This window comes from Saccopteryx bilineata, chromosome 2 (genome assembly GCF_036850765.1).
Source record: "Saccopteryx bilineata isolate mSacBil1 chromosome 2, mSacBil1_pri_phased_curated, whole genome shotgun sequence".
NCBI lineage: Eukaryota > Metazoa > Chordata > Mammalia > Chiroptera > Emballonuridae > Saccopteryx > Saccopteryx bilineata.
In genome coordinates, this window is record NC_089491.1 from 132,878,727 (window position 1) to 132,903,763 (window position 25,037).

Sequence of the window (25,037 nt, forward strand, 5' to 3'; positions counted from 1 at the left end):
ATAAGAAAACAGGACCTATACATATGCTGTCTACAAGAGACACACCTTAGAACAAAAGATACACATAGATTGAAGGTAAAAGGATGGAAAAAAACATTTCATGCAAATGGAAATGAAAAAAAAGCTGGGGTAGCAATACTTATATCAGACAAATTGGACTTCAAAACAAAGAATATAGTAAGAGATAAAGAAGGCCACTACATAATGATAAAGGGAGTAATCTAACAGGAAGTTATAACTATTATAAATATCTATGCACCTAATATAAGAGCACCCAAATATATAAAGCAGACTTTGATGGAGTTAAAGGGCGAGATCAACAGCAATACTATAATAGTAGGGGATTTCAATACCCCACTAACATCACTAGATAGATCCTCAAGAAAGAAAATTAACAAAGAAACAGCAGACTTATTGGAAACACTAGATCAACTCGACTTAATAGATATCTTCAGAACCTTTCACCCTAAAGCAGCAGAATATACATTCTTTTCAAGTGCTCATGGTCCATTCTCTAGGATAGACCACATGTTAGTGCACAAAAGTGCTCTCAACAAATTTAAGAAGACTGAAATCATATCAAGCACTTTCTCCGATCACAATGGCATGAAACTAGAAATGAACCACAACAGAAAAGCTCAAAAATTCTCAAACACATGGAAACTAAATAGCAGGTTGTTAAATAATGAATGGATTAAGAATGAGATCAAAGAAGAAATTTAAAAAATCCTAGAAATGAATGACAATGAGCATACAACAACTCAAAATTTATGGGACACAGTGAAAGCAGTACTGAAAGGGAAGTTCATAGCACTACAGGCACATTTTCAGAAGCTAGAAAAAGCTCAAATAAAGAACTTAACCCTGCATCTAAAAGAATTAGAAAAAGAACAGCAAGTAAAGCCCAAATGTAGAAAGAAGGAAATAATAAAGGTCAGAGCAGAAATAAATGACATAGAGGCTAAAGAAACAATACAGAGGATCAATGAAACTAGGAGCTGGTTCTTTGAAAAGTTAAACAAGATCGATGAACCTTTAACTAGACTCACCAAGAAAAAGAGAGAGAGGACTCAAATAAATAAAATCAGAAATGAGAGAGGAGAAATAACAACTGACACAACAGAAATACAAACTATTATAAGAAAATACTATGAAGAAATGTATGCCAAAAAACTAGACAACCTAGATGAAATGGACAAATTCCTTGAAACATACAATCTTCCAAAAATCAATCAGGAAGAATCAGAAAACCTAAACAGACCGATTACACCAAATGAGATCGAAACAGTTATCAAAAAACTACCAACAAAGAAAAGTCCAGGGCCCGATGGCTTCAAAAGTGAATTCTACCAAATATTCAAAGAAGAACTAACTCCTATCCTTCTCAAACTATTTCAAAAAATTCAAGAGGAAGGAAGACTTCCAAGCTCCTTTTATGAGGCGAGCATAATTCTGATTCCAAAACCAGGCAAAGACAACACAAAGAAAGAAAATTATAGGCCAATATCTCTGATAAATATAGATGCTAAAATCCTCAACAAAATATTAGCAAACTGGATCCAACAATATATGGAAAAAATCATACACCATGATCAAGTGGGATTTATTCTGGGGAGGCAAGGATGGTACAATATTCGTAAATCAATCAATGTGATTCATCACATAAACAAAAAGAAGGAGAAAAACCGTATGATAATTTCAATAGATGCAGAAAAAGCATTTGATAAAATCCAGCACCCATTCATGATCAAAACTCTCAGCAAAGTGAGAATACAGGGAACATACCTCAACATGATAAAAGCCATCTATGACAAACCCACAGCCAACATCATACTCAATGGACAAAAATTAAAAGCAAGACCCTTAAGATCAGGAACAAGGCACGGTGCCCCCTTTCACCACTCTTATTTAACATAGTCCTGGAAGTCCTACCCACAGCAATCAGACAAGAAGAAGAAATAAACGGCATTCAAGGTGGAAAAGAAGAAGTAAAACTATCATTATTTGCAGATGATATGATATTGTATATAGAAAACCCTAAAGTCTCAGTCAAAAAGCTACTGGACCTCATAAATGAATTCAGCAAAGTGGCAGGATATAAAATCAATACTCAGAAATCAGAGGCATTTTTATACACCAACAATGAACAGTCAGAAAGAGAAATTAAGGAAACAATCCCCTTCACCATTGCAACCAAAAAAATAAAGTACCTAGGAGTAAACTTACCCAAGGAGACTAAAGACTTGTACTCGGAAAATTACAAAGCATTGATAAAAGAAATCAAGGAAGATACAAACAAGTCGAAGCATATACCGTGCTCATGGTTAGAAAGAATAAACATCATTAAAATGTCTATATTACCCAAAGCAATCTATAAATTCAATGCAATACCAATTAAAATACCAATGACATACTTCAAAGATATAGACCACATATTCCAAAAATTTATATGGAACCAAAAAAGAACACGAATAGCCTCAGCAATCTTAAAAAAGAAGAATAAAGTGGGAGGTATCACACTTCCTGATATCAAGTTATACTACAAGGCCATTGTACTCAAAACAGCCTGGTACTGGCATAAGAACAGGCATATAGATCAATGGAACAGAACAGAGAACCCAGAAATAAACCCACAGTTTTATGGACAACTGATATTTGACAAAGGAGGTAAGGAAATACAATGGAGTAAAGACAGCCTCTTTAACAAATGGTGTTGGGAAAATTGGACAGCTACCTGCAAAAAAATGAAACTAGATCACCAGCTTACACCACTTACAAAAATAAACTCAAAATGGATAAAAGACTTAAATGTAGGCCGTGAAACCATAAGCATCTTAGAAGAAAACATAGGCAGTAAGCTCTCGGACATCTCTCGGAGCAATATATTTGCTGATTTATCTCCACGGGCAAGTGAAACAAAAGACAGGATAAACAAATGGGACTATATCAAACTAAAAAGCTTTTGCACAGCTAAAGACAACAAGAACAGAATAAAAAGACAAACTACACAATGGGAGAACATATTTGACAATATGTCTGAGAAGGGGTTAATAACCAAAATTTATAAAGAACTTTTAAATCTCAACACCAGGAAGACAAACAATCCAATCCAAAAATGGGCCAAAGAGATAAATAGACACTTCTCCAAAGAGGACATACAGATGGACAATAGGCTTATGAAAAAATGCTCAACATCACTAATCATTAGAGAAATGCAAATTAAAACCACAATGAGATAACACCTCACACCAGCCAGAATGGCGCTCATCAACAAAACAACACAGAATAAGTGCTGGAGAGGATGTGGAGAAAAGGGAACCCTCCTGCACTGCTGTTGGGAATGCAGACTGGTGCAGCCACTGTGGAAAACAGTATGGAGATTCCTCAAAAAACTGAAAATCAAACTGCCTTTTGACCCAGCTATCCCACTTTTAGGAATATACCCCGAGGACACCATAGAACGGCTCCAAAAGGAGAAATGCACCCCCATGTTTGTGGCAGCATTGTTCACAATAGCGAAGATCTGGAAACAGCCCAAGTGTCCGTCAGAGGACAAGTGGATTAAAAAGCGTTGGTACATATATACTATGAAATACTACTCAGCCATAAGAAATGATGACATCGGATCATTTACAATAACATGGATGGACCTTGATAACATTATACGGAGTGAAATAAATAAATCAGAAAAAACACTAAGAACTATATGAATCCATACATAGAAGGGACATAAAAATGAGACTCAGAGACATGAACAAGAATGTGATGGCAACAGGGGTGGGGGGTGGGGGGAGGGGGGAGGAGGCGAAGAAGGAGAGAGGGGTTGGGGGAGGGGAGGGGCACATAGAAAACCAGATAGAAGGTGACAGAAGACAATTTAACTTTGGGGGAGGGGTATACAGCACAATCAAATGTCAAAATAATCTAGAGATGTTTTCTCTCAACATATGTACCCTGATTTATCAATGTCACTGCATTAAATTTAATAAATTTTAAAAAATTGAACAAAAAAATGCACAACTAGAGTGATACAACTATGAGTTCATGCTTATCATCTCTCTCTTTTCCTCTCTCCCTCTCTCAAAAAAGAAATTCTAAAAAGTATATATATAGTATACATATTAAAATCTACCTAATCAGGCCAATTACTCTGAATTGAATTTTGAAGTTGCTAGCTCCTCTTAAAGACTTTTATGCTTCTCTAAGACAGCTGTTCTCTTAAAAATTAAAGACTAAAGGGAGACTATATGACAGGTACCACAGCTCTAAGATTTATCTTAGAGCTTCATATTAAATGGTTCTATTCTAACTGGTAAATCCTATTTCTCCAAGATTGACATCATCCATAGATTCAATAAATATTTTTTAGGTTTCTTATAAAGTAGGTCAAGTCCTATATTAGTTCCAGGAATACAAAATAAAACATGTATCCCTTACCTTCAAATAACTTATGATCTAATGTAAGAAAGACAAATACATGGTTACAATATAATAATTTTATTTTACTATTTTTTTAAAATTTTTATTTATTGATTTTAGAGAGAAAGGACGAGAGAGAGAGAGATAGGAACATGTGCCCTGACCAGGGAGCGAACCCACACCTTTGCTTATCAGGATGATGCTCCACCTAGCCAGGGCACAATATAATTTAAAAGCTAAAAGAAAGTTCCATTATTTAAAGGAAGATCTAACAAACTTCAATCCACAAGCCAAATCTGGCCTGTCTCCTATTTTGCACTTGTAAGTAGTTAGGGGAAAAAAAGCAAAATAACAAAATAGTATTTTGTATAAATTTCAGTTTATAAATAAAATGTTACTGGATCACAGCATACTCATTTAATTATGTATTGTCTATGACCACTTTGGTTCTACAGTGGCAGAGTTGAATAGTTGTGCAAAACCTAAAATACTTACAGGAAATGTCTTTACAGAAAACGTTTGTGGACATCTGACTTAAAGGATTCATTTCAAAAGATATTCAATGTAGTCTGGATAAGACATCATGGGCCCTTGCAAATATACAGCTTAACTGAACATGACTGAAGTCAAACATTCCTCCACCATTTTAAAATACTTTCTAAGCGAGTAAAATAGGAGTTGTGTTCTAAATACATACCTAGTGTAGTTAGTGCAGTGGGCAGCTGTGAGGACCCATCTGTTTTCCACTAAGCTTCCCCCACATACATGAATGAGAATTCTTCCGGACTGAATCTTCAGGCTCACTATCCACGGCCATGCGCCAGCGTGAGCATCTGTGCCCCCTGTTATCCGAGACCCTTTCAACATATCCCCAAGTGGTGCTCTTCCACAATCTAAAAATAAAAAAGATAATTGCTTAGACTGAACATCTAGTAACATGTATTACTTCCTTATCTTAACACGTTAATGTAATCTTTTAAATTCCTATTAAAAAATGATCAAACTGGACACTTAAGGCATGCCCATATTTTGAGGGAGAAAAAAAGTAGAGTTAAGGTAAACATGGCTTAATTGATTATTTATTTACAAATGGAAAGACACTAAATCAACACAATTCATTAATTTTAAAACTCTGTTCTCCAAAAGTATTTACGTGAGATGTTTCTCGGGCCAGGAGTTACGTTCTTCCCTGTGTGAAACGATTCAAGATCCTGGGACTGGTGGACCAAGAGCTGCAAGTTCTAATACTTGCCATTTACCTTTGTTGGGTTAATTTTTCTCAACTGGAGTATAAAAAGGTCATCTAATAGCCCCAATTCAACCCTGAATTCCAATGAATTATTAACCTGTAGAATGAGGATTACAAGCCCCAGCGTTTTGAGGCGCATATATAGCTGCCCTACGCAAACGTATGGTATTTTTACTGTTTCGGCCACTGCTGTAGTCGTCGTTGGGTTGCTTAGGGATGCACATTTTCAGTTAAAGGCAGTTGGGATGACGGAAAAGAAGGGGCCCCAAATCAAACACTACCGGAACGGGGGAAAGGCAAGGGAGACTGTCCGGTGAGAGGACTGAACAGATACTGCCCTCTGTGTCCGACCTTCCCTTTTTCCCGGCCGTGCGCCCCTTCGGCCGCAGGAGCCTCCCGCGCGGGGCCGCACGCCCCCCGGGACCCTCGGCCGGCTCCGGAGCCAGGCCGCGGCTGCCCCGTCCCGACAGCGAGTAATGTTCCCCAAACAAGAGAGAGCTGCCCACGAACAGCAGCGCGGCGCTCAGGAGCCTGGGCCCCATGGCGGACGCCTCGCTCGGCAAGATGGCAGCGGCCTTCCCGTCGCCTGAGGGCTCGTGCTGCAGCGTGGTGGGGCGGGCCGGGCTGCTGCGGAGCTGCGGCGTGGTGGGGCGGGGCCGGGATGCTGCGGGGCTGCGGCGTGGTGGGGCGGGGCCGGGATGCTGCGGGGCTGCGGCGTGGTGGGGCGGGCCAGGAGGCCAGCGGGGAGGAGTGTGCCGCGAAATAGTCGAGGTAGTGCCAGGGAGAAGAGGCCGCGGGAAAGGCCCGGGGAGAGTCCGGGAGGGAGGCCCGGGAGGCTGGCAGACTTGTCCCGCTGAGCCTGGCCTCCCGCAGGTGTTCTGGTTGATGTGCACTTACTGGACGGTTGTATACGGAGTGACCTGCTCTCAGCCAGGTTCTGCGGTTCGGTTTCGTTAATTAGACTTTCCTGGGACCAGAGCCAAACGCAGGTACAGTACAGTAGGACTACGGGGGTGGGAGGGGAGGTGCTGGGTCCCGGGTGCTACCCGCGCAGACTCGCAAGGCCAGGAAGGCTTCCAGAAGGGCTCCTACCAGGCCAGATGTTTCAGGGTGATATGGCTGTGGACCAAAGGGGCTTTTAAACGAAGGCGTCACGCTGGGGAAGGGAGAGGTAAAGCAGAAGGCAAAGCAAGTGTGGAGGTTGGGATTCCAGACGGGACAGCCATTGGAGGAACCCGATTTCTGTGGTACAGATTGATCTCATTGTTTTTTAGTAGTTTGTCTTTAGCTTATTTCAGGGTGAGCATATAAAATTTAAGGGCCTGCAAAGTTGAGGACTGAAAGTCACAGCCCCCACTTCGATCCCTACCCTGAAAGATGCATTATTCCTTGCCCTTTTCGGAACCCCTGAGATGCCCCCTTGATATTCTAAAAATGTGGAGATAAATAGCTCCAGTTAATGGATTAATTGAAACAGTAATTATAGTATTAACCTCACACTATATGCGGTACAGGGAAATAAGAATCATGTCATGGGAGATATATTAAGACCTGTCCATCTGACCCAGAGAACTTTATAACTTGGTTAGCAGAGAAATAAGGTCTAATTCATTTCGGGAACAAAGAAATAAGTAATCTATGACACCCAAACCTGGCACCAATTCAGACACAAGGGATTGGTGTGGCAGTCTGAGGAGGCTCCCTGCAGGAGGGGGGTGTTAGTTGGGCCTAGATTGTGGGGGAAGGTCAAGAAGAGAAAGATGTAGCGAAGACAGGCTAGTCTAATGCACAGTATAAGCAAAGGTTTGAAATTGTGAAAATTAATAAAGGAGACCTCAACCAAAACTGGAGTCTGGTGGCCTTTAGGGGGAACTCACACTCTACCACTCACCATTGGTTGCCCAGACAGGAAGAGATACACCTTGTATGGCCAACAGGAAGATGTTTTCAACTCGACTATCTCGGCAGGAGGAAGATTTTCTCCTTATTCAGCAGTGGTCCAACCAATGAGAGATTGTCACAACCCAGCCAATGAAAAGTCACTAGACTTTGGACTCCCAGTTTTCTCCAATGGACTGTATTTATAACAGCTTCTTCCACCTTCCCCTTTCTTCTCCTTTGTTCTCCAGAAATCACTATGGTTTTGTCATAGCTCACATATCTTGAATTGCAATTCTCTGCTATTTCTCAATAAATCCACTTTTGCTGTAAAATAACACTTATTTTTAAGATCAATAATGTGTATCCCTGCATGTGTCTCCAAAGAAATAGCATCAGTAGGATATATAGAGACATATGTGAGGACATTTATTGGCTCATTCAATTGTGGAACCTGGAAAGTCCCACGACATGCCATCTGCAAGATGAAGAACTAGGAAAACCAGTGGTATAATTAAGTCCCAGTGCAAAGACCTGAGAACCAGGAGGTCTGATGTCAAAGGATAGGAGGGGTGGATGTCTCAAGAAGAAAGGAAGAATTTGCCTCTTCACCATTTTTTTTTTATTTGAACCCTGATTGATTGGATTGGATGATACCTGCCCAACATTGTTGAGGATATACCTTTTTTACTCACTCTACTAATTCAAATGCTAATCTCTTCCAGAAATGAACTCACAGACACACCCAGAAATATTATTTTACCAGTTATCTGGACATCCCTTAGCCAGGTCAAGTTGACACATAAAATTGTCAAAGTAATAATAATGCAATGAGTGCCTGTATAATTTTATTATTATATTTTTATTTCAGTTGAGATACAATATATTAATTTCCAGTGTACAACATAATGATTAGACATTTATATACCTTATGAAGTCATCACCCACTATGTCTAGTATCCATCTGACAACATATACAGTTATTATATTATTATATTCCTTATGCCAGTGATGGGCAATCTTTTGAGCTTGGTGTGTCAAAATTCGCCAAAAAACCGAGCATAACTCAGGTGGTCTGTCACTTTGAGAAAAAAACCATAATTTTGTAATATTTATAGTTTAAATAACAAAAATGTATAATTGTAATATATATTTAATAAGCCAAAAACTAATTATTTAACTTACCTGCTTAGTGACTTCTTTGTTTATCTGTCAATCAGTTTCTTTTGTTGGTCTTGATATTATTTAACTTTTGTGGGTGCCATGAACTAAGATAAGTGAGGGGGAGGGGGAATTCTTTAACCTGCCTATTAGTGACTTTTTTGTTGCTGAATTTCATTGGCTAAATCTTCACTTGAAGGTTGGTATTTTGTACACTTCAAACCCAAGCAAGCACTACTACTAACTTCATCTGTCAATCTGTTTCTTTTGTTGGTTTTGATATTATTTAACGCTGAGAATAAGGTCTCACAAAAGTACATAGAGGGAAAAATTGTGAGTAAAGCTATTGCTATATTTTTCAGGGTGCTAAAAGTGTCTGGTAAACGGTTCCAGGCACTCCAAATTTCCTGTTCGTAGTGGCATTCCTCTTGATTCTCCAAGCAGCACCTTTCCAGATTCTCAAGCTTTGACCTCAAGTCGACAAACACCTGAGCCCAGATGCTGTCTTGAAATTCTGCAAGTTGCATCTTATGTAAATTAAGGTGGTTGCCGCTATTTCTAATGGCGGTAAACGGCACCTATAGCACAGGCCCTCGCCTCTCCTAGCCTCCCCCTCGCTTATCTCAGTAACGATGGTCAATTAGAAATCCACGACACCCCAGAACAGTAGATTGGATGATGGTTGCTGTGGTTATGTGGTTGCTGGTAATGGCGATCACAGGGCCCCCAGAGATTGGCCCCCTGCGGCATTCCACTGCTCCCTGCTCTGCTGGCCGGGAAGTGAGGTCAAAGATCCCCTAACAGCCTAACTGGAAGTCCCAGAACTAGAAGCTTTGTGCCAGAGTTCTGTTGTTTTGGCCTACAGACCTCCGGCACAGAGTGTCTACACTACAGCAAATGTTTTATCCTCGGCTACTGCACCTGGCCATGCAGGAACCGAGGATGAAACGTCCTTCTCGGCATGTGGCCCCATACTTCTCTGGTATGCAGCCGCATGCAGCCACGTGTCATCAAAAATGGCTATGTGTGTCAGTGCTGACACGCGTGTCATAGGTTCGCCGTCACGGCCCTATGCTGTATTTTACATTCCCATGACTATTTTTATAACTGGCAATTTGTACTTCTTAGCCCCTTTCACAGTTTTTTACCAATTCCCACAGACCTACTTCCAACTGGAAATCAATTGTTCTCTGTATCTATGAGTTTGTTTCTGGGTTGTTTTTTTGTTCATTTATTTTGTTTTTTAGATTCTACAAATAAGTTAGTCTTCTTTATCTACTCATATATGGATGGACATCGGTTGCTTCTATATCTTGGCTTATTGTAAATAATGCTGCAAAGAGGTACATATATTTTTTGAATTAAGATTTCTTCAAACTCAGAACTGGAATTTCTGGGTCATATGCTAGTTATATTTTAAATTTTTTGAGGAATCTTCATACTATTTTCCACAGTAGCTGCACCAGTCTGCATTCCCACCAGCAGTGCAGGAGGGTTCTCTTTTCTCCACCTCCTCACAAGCACGTATTGCTTTATTGATGATAGCCAGGTGTGACATGATATCTCACATGTGACATGATATCTCATTATGGTTTTAATTTGTATTTCCCTAATGATTAGTGATGTTGACCATTGGTCCTCTGTCCATTAAAAAAAATTTTTTTTTCTATTGATTTGAGAGAGAGGAAGGGAGAAGCATCAATTTGGTGTTCCACTTAGTTGTTTAATTTAGTTGTGTACTTATTGGTTGCTTCTCATATGTGCCCTGATTGAAGATTGAACCCACAACTCTGGCATGCTGGGACGATGCTCTATTCACTGAGCCCACCTGGCCAAGGCCTCTCCCCCCCACTTTTTTTAAGATTTTATTTATTTATTTTACAGATGGGGGAGGGAATGAGAAGTAGTTGCTTCACTCTAGCTGAACATTGGTTGCTGTATGTGCCTTGACCAGGCAAGCCCAGGGTGTCGAACCGGTGACCTCAGCATTCCAGGTCAGTTCTCTATCCACTGCACCACTGCAGGCCAAGCTAATCCCCTCTTTTGAAAAACAAATTAGTTTTTTTTTTTAGTTGTATGAGTTCCTTATATATTTTGGATATTAACCCCTTATTGAATGACTCATTGGCAAATATCTTCTTCCATTCAGTAGGTTGTCTTTTCATTTTGTTGACAGTCCTTCCCTGTGCAAAAACTTTTTAGTTTCGCCTGACTGGTAGTGATGCAGTGAACTGAGCATTGGCCCTGAATGCTGAAGGCTCCAGTTTGAAACTCTGAGGTCATCAGCTAGAGTTCAGGCTTCCCAGCTTGAGTGCAGGGTCGCTGGCTTGAGTGGGAGATCATCAACATGATCCCAATGTCGCTAGCTTGAGCCCAAAGGTTGTTGGCTTGAGCAAGGGGTTACTGGCTCGGCTCAAGCCCCCTACTCAAGGCACATAAAAGAAGCAATCAATAAACAATCTAAAGTGAAGCAACTAGGAGTTGATGCTTATCTCTCTCCTCCCCCCACTTCCTGTCTTTCTCTAAGAACAAAAAAACTTTTTTAGTTTGATGTAGTCCCATTTAAACGTTTACTTTTTTCTTTTATTTCCCTTGCCTGAGCAGACATATCCAAAAAGATACTGCTAAGAGTGAGGTCACAGAATTTTCTGCCTGGTTTTCTTCTAGTAGTTTTATGGGTTCAGGTCTTACATTTAAGTCTTTAACCCTTTGAGTAGTATAAACATTCGTGTACATCCTCGTGCCTCCTGACCATCCAGAGTATGGTTGTAACAAAAAGTTTTTATTTTAAAAATGTGTAAGGCAACATTAAAAAAAGGGAAATGTATGTTCTTCTTGTTTTCATAAATTGGTTATCAAACAAACATGTTTTAAGTTAATAAAACTGTAACTGGAACTAATTTCATTTTTGAAAAAAACTAACTCCCTGGGGTCAGCAAGCATGAAAAAAACTCACTACTCAAAGGGTTAATCCATTTATTTTTGTATGTGGTGTAGGAAAGTGGTCTAGTTTTCTTTCTTCTTCCTCCTCTTCTTCTTCTCCTTCTCCTTCTTCTTCATTTTTTGCAGGTATCTGTCCAGTTTGCCCAACACCATTAGTTTAAAAGATTATCTTTACTTCATTGTATATTTTTACCTCGTGTGTGGATTTATTTCTGGGCTCTCTGTTCTGCTGTATTAACCTATGTGTCTTATGCCAGTACCATGCTGCTTTGATTACAATAGCCTTGTATAGTTTGATATCAGGTAGCATGATACTTCCAACTTTGTTGTTCTTTCTCAATATTGCTTCTGCTATTCAGTTCTTTTGTGGTTCCATATAAATTTTAGACTTGTTTCTTCTAGTTATGTATAAAATGCCATTGGTATTTTGATAGGGATTGCACTGAACTTACAGATTGCTTAGGTAGTGTGGACATTTTAATGATGTTAATTCTTCCTGTCTTTGAGCATGGTGTATATTTCCACTTATTTGTATCTTCTTCAGTTGCTTTCCTCAGTATCTTATACTTTTCTGAGTACAGGTCTTACCTCCTTGGTTAAATTTATTTCTAGGTATTTTATTCTTTATGATGCAATTGTAAATGGGATAGTTTTCTTAATTTCTCTTTCTGAAAATTAATTATTAGTGTGTTAAAATGCAACCAATTTCTGTATATTAATTTTGTATCCTACTATTTTACTGAATTTATCAGTTCTAGTAGTTTTTAGGTGGAATTTTTTTTAATGTATTGATTTTTAGAGAGAAGGGGGAGAGAGAAATGAGAGTAGGTGTTTCTCCTATGTGCCTTGACCAGGCAAGCCCAGGGCCCTGAACTGGCGACCTCACCATTCCAGATCGCTGCTCCATCCACTGTGCCACCACAGGTCAGGCACAGGTGGAATTGTTTAGGGTTCTTTACATATAATATTATGTTATCTGCAAATAATGACAGTTTTCTTTTCCAATTTGGATGTGTTTTATTTCTTTTTCTTGTCTCATTGCTGTGGATTGGACTAATAACACTATGTTTAATAGAAGCAGTGAAAGTGGACATCCTTGTCTTGTTCCTGGTCTTTCTTTTCTTTTCTCTTCTTTTTTAATAAGAGGAGGGGAGATAGACAGACTCCCGCATACACTGTGACCGGGATCCACCTGCAAACCCCCATCTGGAGCTAATGTTCTGCCCACCTGGGGCCATGCTTGCAATTAAGCTTTTTCTAGCACCTGAGGCAGAGGCTCCACAGAGTCATCCTCAGCACCCAGGGCCAATGCACTCAAACCAATCGAGACATGGGTGCAGGAGGGTATAGGGGGGAGGGAGAAGGGGTGGAAAAGTAGATAGTTACTTCTCCTGAGTGCTCTGAGCAGGAATCGAACCCAGGACATCTACATGCCAGGCTGATGCTCTACCACTGAGCAAACTGGCCAGGGCCTTGTTCCTGATCTTAAATAAAAAGCTCAGCTTTTCATCATTAAGTATGATGTTAGCTGTGGGTTTTTTATACATGGCCTTTGTTATGTTGAGGTGCGTACCTTCTATCCATACTTTGCTGAGAATTTTATCATAAATGGTTGTTGGATTTTGTCAAATGCTTTATCTGCATCTATTGTTAGGATCATAATATTTTTATCCTTCATTTTGTTTCTGGGGTATATCACGTTAATTATTTGCAGATACTAAACCAGCCTTGCATCCCAGGAATAAATCTCACTTGAGCATGGTGTATGATGTTTTAACATATTGCTGAATTTATTTTGCTAATATTTTGTTGCAGATTTTTACATCTGTGTTTATGAGGGATATTGACCTATAATTGCATATTTTTCAGAGTGTCTTTGTCTGGTTTCAGTATCAGAGTAATGTTGGCCTCATAAAATAAACTTGGGAGCCTTCTCTCCTCTTAAATTTTTGGAATAGTTTAAAAAGAATAAGTACTAATTCTTTGAATTTTTGGTAAAATTCATCTATGAAGCTACTTGCCCAGTATTTTTTTTTCTCTTGGGAGTTTTTTTAATTACTGATTTTTGTTAGTAGTTATCAGTCTGTTCAGATTTTCTGCTTCTTCTTGAGTTAGTCTAAGAATATAGTATGTTTTAGGAGTTTGTTCATTTCTTCCAGGTTGTCCAACTTATTGGCATGTAATTGTATAGTATTTCCTTATTCTTTGTATTTCTGTGGTGTCAGATGTCACTTCTGCTTTTTCACATTTTAGAATTACTACAGTTTTTACTTAGGTTTATGTTTTTGTCAACATTATTTACTTTGTGTGTGTGAGTATCCCTTAATTTATTGTTATAATTACACATGATATTCATACTTTTGTCTTTTAACCTTTGTATTAACTTTATATTTGATTGATCCACTGCTTTTACTAAGTCTTTGCCTTTGTCAGTGAGAATTTTCTTCTTGCCTATATAGCTTATTCATATTTTTTGTCTTTTCTTTCCCATTTAACAAAGTCCCTTTAACATTTCTTACAATACTGGTTGAGTGGTGATGAATTTCTTTGGTGTTTTCTTGTCCAGGAAACCTTGTCTCTCCCTAGATTCTAAATGACATCTTGCTGGGTAGAGTAATCTTGGTTGCAGGTTTCTGCCTTTCATCACTGAGAATATTTTACTGTGTTTTCTTCCGGCCTGCAACGTTTCTCTTGAGAAATCAGCTGACCGTCTTATGGGAGCTCCCTCATAGGCATCTAACTGCTTTCCTCTAGCTATTTTTATGATTTTCTCTTTTTCTTTAACATTTCCCTTTTAATTATGATGTATCTTGATATGGGCCCCTTTTGGTTCATCTTGTTGGGACTCTGCACTTCTTGGAATTGTCTTTTTCCTTTGCCAGATTAGGGAAGGTATTATTTCTTCAAATAGGTTTACAATTCTTTTTTCTCTCTTTTCTCCTTCTGGTAACCCCTATGATGTGAATATTGGTATTTTTGGTATCCCAGAGGTCCCTTAAACTATTCTCATTCTTTAAAATTCTATTTCATTTTGCTGTTTTGATTAGGTGTTTTTGGCTACCTTGTCTTACAGATTGCTGATCTAATCTGCTGTTGATTCACTCTACTGTATTCTTCATTTCAGTTGTATTCTTTAATAACTTGTTCTGTTTTATGTGTTTGCTTTTGGCTTTTTTAAAAATTTATTTGTTAAAGTTCTCACTGAGTTCATCTATTCTTCCCCTAGGTTATCACCGAGGTTTTGAATTGCATATCTAGTAGGTTGCTTGCCTCCATTTCATTTAGTTCTTATTCTGGAATTTTGTCCTATTTCATTTGGGACATGTTTCTTTGTCTTCTCGTTTTACCAACTCCCTGTGTTTGTTTTTGTGTATTAGATAGATGTTACATCTCCTGATCTTGACAGAGTGGCCTATGTAGAAGATGTCCTATGTTGATCAGTGGCACATTCTCCCTGGTCACTTGAGCCAGTAGTTCCCTGTGTGGGTTGTGTGTGCCCTCCTGCTATAGTTGGGCCTCTACTGCTGTTGGCATGAATGAGTGGGGTTAACCCTCAGGCTGAATGGCTGTGAGGGATGGCTGTGACTACGGCAGATGAGCTCTTGTGCAAGTGCTTACCTCACAGAGTGGGAGTTGGGTTCTGGTGCCAGCCAAGTTACCCCTTCAGGTGTGTTGGTTGTGGAGCTGGTTGGGTTCTGTTCTGATATAATCTGAAGCCAGCCACTGAGTGTGTTGGTTCTGGAGCCTCTTGGTAATGGCTCCAATGCAGGCCAGGGTCAGCCACCATTTATTTTGGACTTGTAGCTGCTTGGTAGGAGCTACAAAGTGATCTGTGATTGGTTGCTGCTTGTGCTACCTATGTTCCAGGCCAAGAAAGTCTGTCACTTATGCCAGGCTCAGGGCCACCTGATGAGAATTACAATGCAGGTTGAGACTGATCACTGTTTGTGCAGGACTGGGACTGCTTAGCAAGAATTACAAGGCACACCAAGCTGGCTGTTGCTTGTTTCAGTTTGTGGACCTTTGAAAGACTTTAAGGCCCTGGCCGGTTGGCTCAGCGGTAGAGCGTCGGCCTGGCATGCGGGGGACCCGGGTTTGATTCCCGGCCAGGGCACATAGGAGAGGCACCTATTTGCTTCTCCACCCCCCTCCCCTCCTTCCTCTCTGTCTCTCTCTTCCCCTCCCACAGCCAAGGCTCCATTGGAGCAAAGATGGCCCGGGCGCTGGGGATGGCTCCTTGGCCTCTGCCCCAGGCGCTGGAGTGGCTCTGGTCGCGCCAGAGCGACGCCCCGGAGGGGCAGAGCATCGCCCCCTGGTGGGCAGAGCGTCGCCCCTGGTGGGCGTGCCGGGTGGATCCCAGTAGGGCGCATGCGGGAGTCTGTCTGACTGTCTCTCCCCGTTTCCGGCTTCAGAAAAGAAAAAACAAAAACAAAACAAAAAACAAAAAAAGAAAGACTTTGAAAAAATCTGCAGTGTGAGCCAAGGTAGTTCCTCTTGTAGCGGAGCTGCTATAAGAGGCTTGGGCCCAGTGAGCAAGCTGGGTGGGTAAGTTCTCAAGGTGTCACCGGGGTGGGGTGAATGGTGGTAGTTAGGTTAGTGGAGAACACAGATTTGGTGCCTGCCTGCACCAGGCCAGTTGAATGGGAGAAAAGTTTAACAAAGGGACAGTGGCACCTGTGAATACCTCTGTCCCTAAAAAGAGTTGAGAGTTGTCCCATTCCCTGTCCCTCCAGCCCTCACCCTGAAATTAGTTAATTTAGGTCCTCCCCTTATGTTCCTGGTGCTTTTGGAGCTGCTGCTTCTGCTGGAACTTAGAGCAAGTGAGTTTGTGAGTGAGTGAGCTGTGTGTGGGTCCTTTCAGAGCAGCCCTTTGGTCCCTAGCAGCACTTTGTCTTTCTTAGGTGCAATTCCTGCTGTTTTTCACAGCCGAATATTATGGGGAGTCCTATTCCCAGCATCGGTGTCCTGGGCTGGGAAGCCAGCTGTGGGGCTAGAACTCCTCGCTCCTCAGAGGTGACCATGCAATGAAAGGTTTCTCCCAACTCTCTTTTTTTTTAATTCAGTGGGAGGAAGGGAGGCAGAGACAGACTCCCGCATATGCCCTGACCAGGATCCAGCTGATTAGCCCACTAGGGGTCAGTGGTCTGCTCATCTGGGGCATTGCTCCATTGCTCAACAACTGAGCTGTTTCTAGCACCTGAGGCAAGGCCATGAAGCCATCCTCAGTGCCCAGGGCCAACTTGCTCCAACTGAGCCATGGCTGCAAGAGAAGAGAGAGACAGAGAGCAGTGAGAGGGAGAGGGGTGGAGAAGCAGATGGGAACTTCTCCTATGTGCCCTAACCAGGAATTGAACCCAGAATATCCACACCCCAGGCCAACGTTCTGCCACTGAGTCAACCAGCCAGGGCTGCATTTACTGTATTCACACACTTGTTTAGTCCCCCCTCCTTTACCATTAGCTGGATTTAGTTCCACACTTCCAGCAAATAGAAAAAATGACAGTTGATAGCCTGTTCCTTTCAATATTAAGTCATAAAAAGATTGTGACTTAGCTCTTGCTCTAAGGCAGGGGTCGGGAACCTATGGCTCGCGAGCTAGATGTGGCTCTTTTGATGGTTGCATCTGGCTCGCAGACAAATCTTTAATAAAAAATAATAATAACATTAAAAATATAAAACATTATCATGTATTACAGTCCAATCATTTCCTACTGCTCATGTTCATGGTTGAGGGTGGCTGGAGCCAATCACAGCTGTCCTTTGGGACACCACCACATTTTTATTGGATAATGCATAACATACACAGGTCGTTGTATGGCTCTCACAGAATTACATTTTAAAATATGTGGCATTCATGGCTCTCTCAGCCAAAAAGGTTCCCGACCCCTGCTCTAAGGGAAGCTGGCTGTCATGTTGTGAACTACCCTGTGGCCCTATGGAGTGGCCTCCAGCGGTAGCTAATAAGGAACTGAAGTCTTCAATCAATCCACAAAGAGCCAAATCATACAGCACTAAGTGAGTAAGTTGGGAACACTTCTTCCCCTGGTTCAGTGGTTGGCAAACTCAGTCAGCAGAGCCAATATCAACAGTACAGCGATTGAAATTTCTTTTGAGAGCCAAATTTTTTAAACTATATAGGTAGGTACATTGTTATTAACTTAATTAGGGTACTCCTAAGCTGGCCAAAGAGCCTCACACAAGAGGCCAAAAAGCCGCATGTGGCTCATGAGCCGCGGTTTGCTGACCACTGCCCTGGCTAAATCTTCAAATGAGAACACAGTTCTGGTGAGCACCCTATCTGCAATCTCATGGGAGACCGTAAGCCAGTCATTCCATTTAGCCACACTCAAGATTACTGACCCATAGAAACTAAAATAACACATTTTTGTTGTTTTAAGCCACTAAGTTTTGGAATAATTTGTTATGCAGCCACAAATAATACATATTGTTTCTACTACCATTGAAGGAGGGTGGAGCCTAGGGCTGGCTGGGTGCATGTGGAGGTAGGGACAAGGTTGACTGGATATGAAGTCCGCGAAGGTTTTATTCTTCCCTGCTCTACTTGGGACATGTCAGAGTTGGTGCTAAAATTTTTTTTTTATGTGAGAGGAGGGGAGACAGACTTCTATCAATACATGCTTCTGGACCAGAATCCACCCAACAACCTCTGTCTGGGGCCAATGCTCAAATCAACTGAGCTATCTACAGTGCCTAAGGCTGATGCTCAAATCTACTAAGCTATCCTCAGTGCCTGAGGCCAACACTTGAACTAACCAAACTATCCTCAGCACCCAAGGCCAACACTTGAACCAGTTCGAGCCACTGGCTACAAAAAGGGAAGAAAGAGAGAAGAGGTAAAGGGAAGGGAAGAGAAGCAGATGGTTGCTTTTCATGTGTGCCCTGATCAGGGACCAAACCTGGGACTTCCACATGCCAAGATGACACTCTAGCCACTGAGCCAACCGGCCAGGGCCTAGAAACCTTTTTAATAAAAATATTTTATTTTGTAGACTTGAAGTAAGAACAACACTATAAATATTCACATACCCACCGCTTCATTCTCTATTTTTTTTCATTAAATATTTAATCTATATAAAAGTATATTTATCCTTGTTTTCTGTAACCCTTCTGTAAACATTTATTCTAAGAGTTTCTTTATAGAATATTTTGGATTTTCTACATAGACTATTATGTCATTTATGAACAAAGACTCTGTATACCTTTTTTTTCTTTCCTTTTTTTAATTTTGAGAGAGAGTGTGAGAGAGAGACAGGAAGGGAGGGAGTGGGTGAGATGCATCATGCATGGGAGAAGGTGAGAAGCATCAACTCAGAGTTGCTTTCACTTTAGTTGTATATTGAGCTTTTTGTATGTGCCTTGATTGGGGCCATGCTGGTATCCTCTTGCTCAAGCTAGCAACCTTGGGCAACCTTTGGGCTCAAGCTGGGAAGCTTTGGGATCATGTAGACAATTACCCTACTCAAGCCAGTGACCCCACACTGCCAAGCCTGCGCTCAGAGCCAGCGACCTCAGGGTTTCACACTGGCAGCTTCTGCATTTAGGGCAGTGCTTTATCCACTGTGCCATCACCAGACAGTCTCCTTTTCTTGTCTTACTACATTATCTATGACTTATAATATGATGTTGAAAAGCAGTAACAAGAGGTTACATCCTCCCCTTTTTACTGATTTTAATGGGAAAGTTTTGAGTTTCTCACCAATATCTATGATATTTTTGTACATATTTATCAGGTTGAGGAAATTCCCCTCTATTTCTTGTTTACTGAGAGTTTTATAACATACATTTTTGTCAAGTGCTTTTTCATGCATCTATTTATATGATTATGTGATTTTTCTTCTTTAGCCTGTTGTGATGGGTTACATTGATTTTTGAATGTCAAACTAGCCTTGCATTCTTGGGATAAATCTCACTTGGTCATGGTATACCATTTTCATATACAGTATTGTTGAATTTGACTTGCTAATACTTTATTGAGGTCTTTGCATCTTTATTCATGAGAGATATCAGTCTGTTGTGCTCTTGTAATATCGTTGTCTGATTTTAGGTAATGCAAGCCTCATAGAATGACTTAGGAAATATTCCTTCTGTTTATACCTTCTGAAAGAGATTGTAGAGAATTGGTATAATTTCTTACTTAAATATTTTTTTGTTTTGTTTTTTTGGGTTTTTTAAATTTAATGTATTGGGTTTACATAGATTCTATTGTTGCCCTGAATGCTCCCCCCCACCCCGTATTCCCCTCAACATCTCCCTTGCCACCCTCCCAACAGCGCCCTCCCCCCTTCCCTTCAGGTTTATCCCATCCTATCATCCCCTTTCCCTCTGTCCTCTTTTCCTCTGGTCCCTTTGATCCCTCCTCTGTTTCAATTCCATTTCTCAGTTCACATTGTTCCTTGGATTCCTCAAATGAGTAAGGTCATATGATATTTTTCTTTCTCTGCCTGGCTTATTTCACTTAGCATAATATTTCACTTAGCATAATGTTGCAAAAGGTAATATTTCCTTCTTTTTCATGACCCCATAGTATTCCATTGTATATAAGTACCACAGCTTTTTAATCCACTTGTCTACTGATGGACACTTGGGCTGTTTCTAGATCTTCACTATTGTGAACAATGCTGCCATAAATATGGGGGTGCATTTCTTTTTTTGAATAAGTGATATGGTGATCTTGGGGTGTATTCCTAAAAGTAGGATGGCTGGGTCAAAAGGCATATCCATTTTTAATTTTTTGAGGAATCTTCATACTGTTTTCCACAGTGGCTGCACCAGTCTGCATTCCCACCAGCAGTACAGGAGGGTTCCCTTTTCTCCACATCCTTGCCAGCACTTATTCTGTGTTGTTTTGTTAATGAGTGCTGTTCTGACTGGTGTGAGGTGGTATCTCATTGTAGTTTTAATTTGCATTTCTCTAATGATTAGTGGTGTTGAACATTTTTTCATCTGTCTATTGGCCATCTGTGTGTCCTCTTTGGAGAAGTGTCTATTCATTTCTTTTGTCCATTTTTTGATTGGATCGTTTGTCTTCCTGTTGTTGAGTTTTACAAGTTCTTTATAAATTTTGGTTATTAACCCCTTATCAGACGTATAGTCGAATATGTTCTCCCATTGTGTGGTTTGTCTTTTTATTCTGTTCATATTGTATTTAGCTGTACAAACGCTTTTTAGTTTGATATAGTCCCATTTGTTTATCCTGTCTTTTATTTCACTTGCCCATGGAGATAAATCAGCAAATATATTGCTGAACAGAGAACCCAGAAATAAACCCACAGTTTTATGGACAACTGATATTTGACAAAGGAGGTAAGGAAATACAATGGAGTAAAGACAGTCTCTTTAACAAATGGTGTTGGGAAAATTGGACAGCTACCTGCAAAAAAAATAAAACTAGAGCACCAACTTACACCATTCACAAAAATAAACTCAAAATGGATAAAAGACTTAAATATAAGCCATGAAACCATGAGCATCTTAAAAGATAACGTAGGCAGTAAGCTCACCGACATCTCTCGCAGCAATATACAGTGTGTACGTAAAGTCATGGTGCACTTTTGACCGGTCACAGGAAAGCAACAAAAGATGATAGGAATGTGAAATCTGCACCAAATAAAAGGAAAACCCTCCCAGTTTCTGTAAGATGATGTGGCAGCATGTGCACATGCACAGATGATGACATAACACTGTGTATACAGCGGAGCAGCCCATGGCCATGCCAGTCTAGATATGGATGGTACAGAGGAAAGTTCAGTGTGTTCTGTGGCTCGATAAATTCAAATCCATGACCAAAGTGCAACGTGAATATCAGCGTGTTTATAGTGAAACGCAACCACATAGGAATAACATTACTCAGTGGAATAAGCAGTTGAAGGAAACCGGCAGTTTGGTGGAGAAACCCCGTTCTGGTAGGCCATCAGTCAGTGATGAGTCTATAGAGGCTATACAGGATAGCTACCTAAGGAGCCATAAAAATTCTGTGCATGAGCCCACATTGAACTGTACTGAATAGGTATGAAACTGGGAGAGTTTTCCTTTAATTTGGTGCAGATTTCACATTTCTATCATCTTTTGTTGCTTTCCTGTGACTGCTCAAAAGTGCACCATGACTTTACGTACACACTGAATATTGCTGCCAGAGATGTCGGTGAGCTTACTGCCTACGTTATCTTTTAAGATGCTCATGGTTTCATGGCTTATATTTAAGTCTTTTATCCATTTTGAGTTTATTTTTGTGAATGGTGTAAGTTGGTGCTCTAGTTTTATTTTTTTTGCAGGTAGCTGTCCAATTTTCCCAACACCATTTGTTCAAGAGACTGTCTTTACTCCATTGTATGCTCTTACCTCCTTTATCAAAAATCAATTGTCCGTAAATGTGTGGGTTTATTTCTGGGTTCCTTTGTTCTGTTCCATTGATCTATATGCCTGTTCTTATGCCAGTACCAAGCTGTTTTGAGTACAATGGCCTTGTAGTATAATTTGATATCAGAAAGTGTGATACCTCCCACTTTATTCTTCTTTTTCAAGATTGCTGAGGCTATTCATGTTCTTTTTGGTTCCATATAAATTTTATGTGTTCTATATCTTTGAAGTATGTCATTGGTATTTTAATTGGTATTGCATTGAATTTATAAATTGCTTTGAGTAATATAGACATTTTAATGATGTTTATTCTTCTTAACCATGAGCATGGTATATGCTTCCACTTGTTTGTATCTTTCTTGGTTTCTTAATGTTTTATAATTTTCTGGGTACAAGTCTTTAATCTCCTTGGTTAAATTTACTCTTAGATACTTTATTTATTTATTTATTTTTTGGTTGTAATAGTGAAGGGGATTGTTTCCTTAATTTCTCTTTCTGACAGTTCATTGTTAGTGTATAAAAATGCCTCTGATTTCTGAGTATTAATTTTATATCCTGCCACCTTGCTGAATTCATTTATCAGGTCCAGTAGTTTTTTGACTGAGACTATAGGGTTTTCTATATACAATATCATATCATCTGCAAATAATGGTAGTTTTACTTCTTCTTTTCCAATTTGGATGCCTTTTATTTCTTCTTCTTATCTGATGGCTGTGGCTAGGACTTCCAGAACTATGTTGAATAAGAGTAGTGAAAGGGGCACCCCTGCCTTGTTCCTGATCTTCAGCTTTTAATTTTTGCCCATTGAGTATGATGTTGGCTGTGGGTTTGTCATAGATGGCCTTTATTGTGTTGAGGTATGTTCCCTGTATTCCCACTTTGCTGAGAGTTTTGATCATGAATGGATGCTGGATTTTATCAGATGCTTTTTCTGCATCTATTGAAATTATCATGTGGTTTTTCTCCTTCCTTTTGTTTATGTGATGAATCACATTGATTGATTTACAAATATTGTACCATCCTTGCCTCCCCAGAATAAATCCCACTTGATCATAATGTATGATTTTTTTCATATATTGCTGGATCCAGTTTGCTAATATTTTGTTGATGATTTTAGCATCTAAATTCATCAAGGATAGCCTGACCTGTGGTGGCGCAGTGGATAAAGTGTCGACCTGGAAATGCTGAGGTCGCTGGTTTGAAACCGTGGGCTTGCCTGGTCAAGGCACATATGGGAGTTGATGCTTCCAGCTCCTCTCCCCTTCTCTCTCTCTGTCCTCTCTCTCTGTCTCTCCCTTTCCTCTCTAAAATGAATAAATAAAAAATAAATTAAAAATAAATAAATTAAATTCATTAAGGACATTGGCCTATAATTTTCTTTCTTTGTGTTGTGTTTGCCTGGTTTTGGAATCAGAATTATGCTCGCCTCATAAAAGGAGCTTGGAAGTCTTCCTTCCTCTTGAATTTTTTGAAATAGCTTGAGAAGGATAGGAGTTAGTTCTTCTTTGAATATGTGGTAGAATTCACTTGTGAAGCCATCAGGCCCAGGGCTTTTGTTTGTTGGTAGTTTTTTGATAACTGTTTCTATCTCATTTGTTGTAATTGGTCTGTTTAGGTTTTCTGAATCTTCCAGAATGATTTTTGAAATATTATATGTTTCAAGGAATTTTTCCATTTCACCTAGGTTGTCTAATTTTTTGGCATACAATTCTTCATAGTATTTTCTTACAATCCTTTGTATTTCTGTGGTGTCAGTTGTTACTTCTCCATCCTCATTTCTAATTTTATTTATTTGAGTCCTCTTTTTTTTTTTTTACAGGGACAGAGAAAGAATCAGAGAGAGGGATAGATAGGGACAGACAGACAGGAACGGAGAGAGATGAGAAGCATCAATCATCAGTTTTTTTCATTGCGATACCTTAGTTCAATGATTACTTTCTCATATGTGCCTTGACCATGGGCCTTCAGCAGACAGAGTAACCCCTTGCTTGAGCCAGTGACCTTGGGTCCAAGCTGGTGAGCTTTTTGCTTAAGCCAGATGAGCCCACGCTCAAGCTGGCGACATCGGGGTTACAAATCTGGTCCTCTGCATCCCAATCTGACTCTCTATCCACTGTGCCACCACCTGGTCAGGCTCTTTTTTCTCTTGATGAGTCTGGTTAAAGGTTCATCAATCTTGTTTACCTTTTCAAAAAACTAGCTCCTGGTTTCATTAATCCTCTGTATTGTTTCTTTAGCCTCTATGTCATTTATTTCCACTCTGATCTTTATTATTTCCTTCCTTCTTCTACCTCTGGACTTTACTTGCTGTTCTTTTTCTAGTTCTTTTAGATGCAGGGTTAAGTTGTTTATTTGAGCTTTTTCTAGCTTTTTTTTTTTTTTTGTATTTTTCTGAAGCTGGAAACAGGGAGAGACAGTCAGACAGACTGTCGCATACACCCGACCGGGATCTACCCGGCACGCCCACCAGAGGCCACGCTCTGCCCACCAGGGGGCGATGCTCTGCCCCTCTGGGGCGTCGCTCTGCCGCGACCAGAGCCACTCTAGCGCCTGGGACAGAGGCCAAGGAGCCATCCCCAGCACCTGGGCCATCTTTGCTCCAATGGAGCCTTGACTGCGGGAGGGGAAGAGAGAGACAGAGAGGAAGGAGGGGGGCTGGAGAAGCAAATGGGCGCTTCTCCTATGTGCCCTGGCCGGTAATCGAACCCGGGTCCCCCGCACAGCAGGCCGATGCTCTACCGCTGAGCTAACCGGCCAGGGCCTTTCTAGCTTTTTAAGGTATGCCTATAGCGCTATGAAATTCCTTCTCAGTACTTCTTTTGTTGTGTTCATAAATTTTGAGTTGTATGCTCATTATCATTTGTTTCTAGAAAAATTTTTATTTCTTCTTTGATCTCATTGTTAACCCATTTGTTATTTAATAACATGCTATTTTCATGAGTTTAAGTGTTTTTCAGTTTTTCTGTTGTGGTTGATTCTAGTTTCATGCCATTATGATCAGAGAAAATGC

The 25,037-nt window shown here is 40.3% G+C and overlaps 1 protein-coding gene and 1 non-coding gene across 2 annotated transcripts in view; both read right to left on the reverse strand.

Moving 5' to 3' along the window:
• The window catches only part of TMPRSS12 (transmembrane serine protease 12), a 50,436-nt gene extending 44,226 nt beyond the window's left edge, over nucleotides 1-6,210 (reverse strand). Inside the window, exons 1-3 of the mRNA XM_066254386.1 lie at nucleotides 5,950-6,210; nucleotides 5,766-5,877; nucleotides 5,117-5,312 (exon numbers count right to left, since the gene is read on the reverse strand). Coding sequence (XP_066110483.1) covers nucleotides 5,117-5,312; nucleotides 5,766-5,877; nucleotides 5,950-6,210 — 569 coding nt within the window. The remainder of the gene's footprint in view (nucleotides 1-5,116; nucleotides 5,313-5,765; nucleotides 5,878-5,949) is intronic.
• An 18,502-nt stretch (nucleotides 6,211-24,712) lies between these two features.
• TRNAS-GCU (transfer RNA serine (anticodon GCU)) lies at nucleotides 24,713-24,788 on the reverse strand. The gene has a single exon. It is a non-coding gene; the product is annotated as a tRNA-Ser (tRNA).
• Nucleotides 24,789-25,037: the final 249 nt, after the last annotated feature.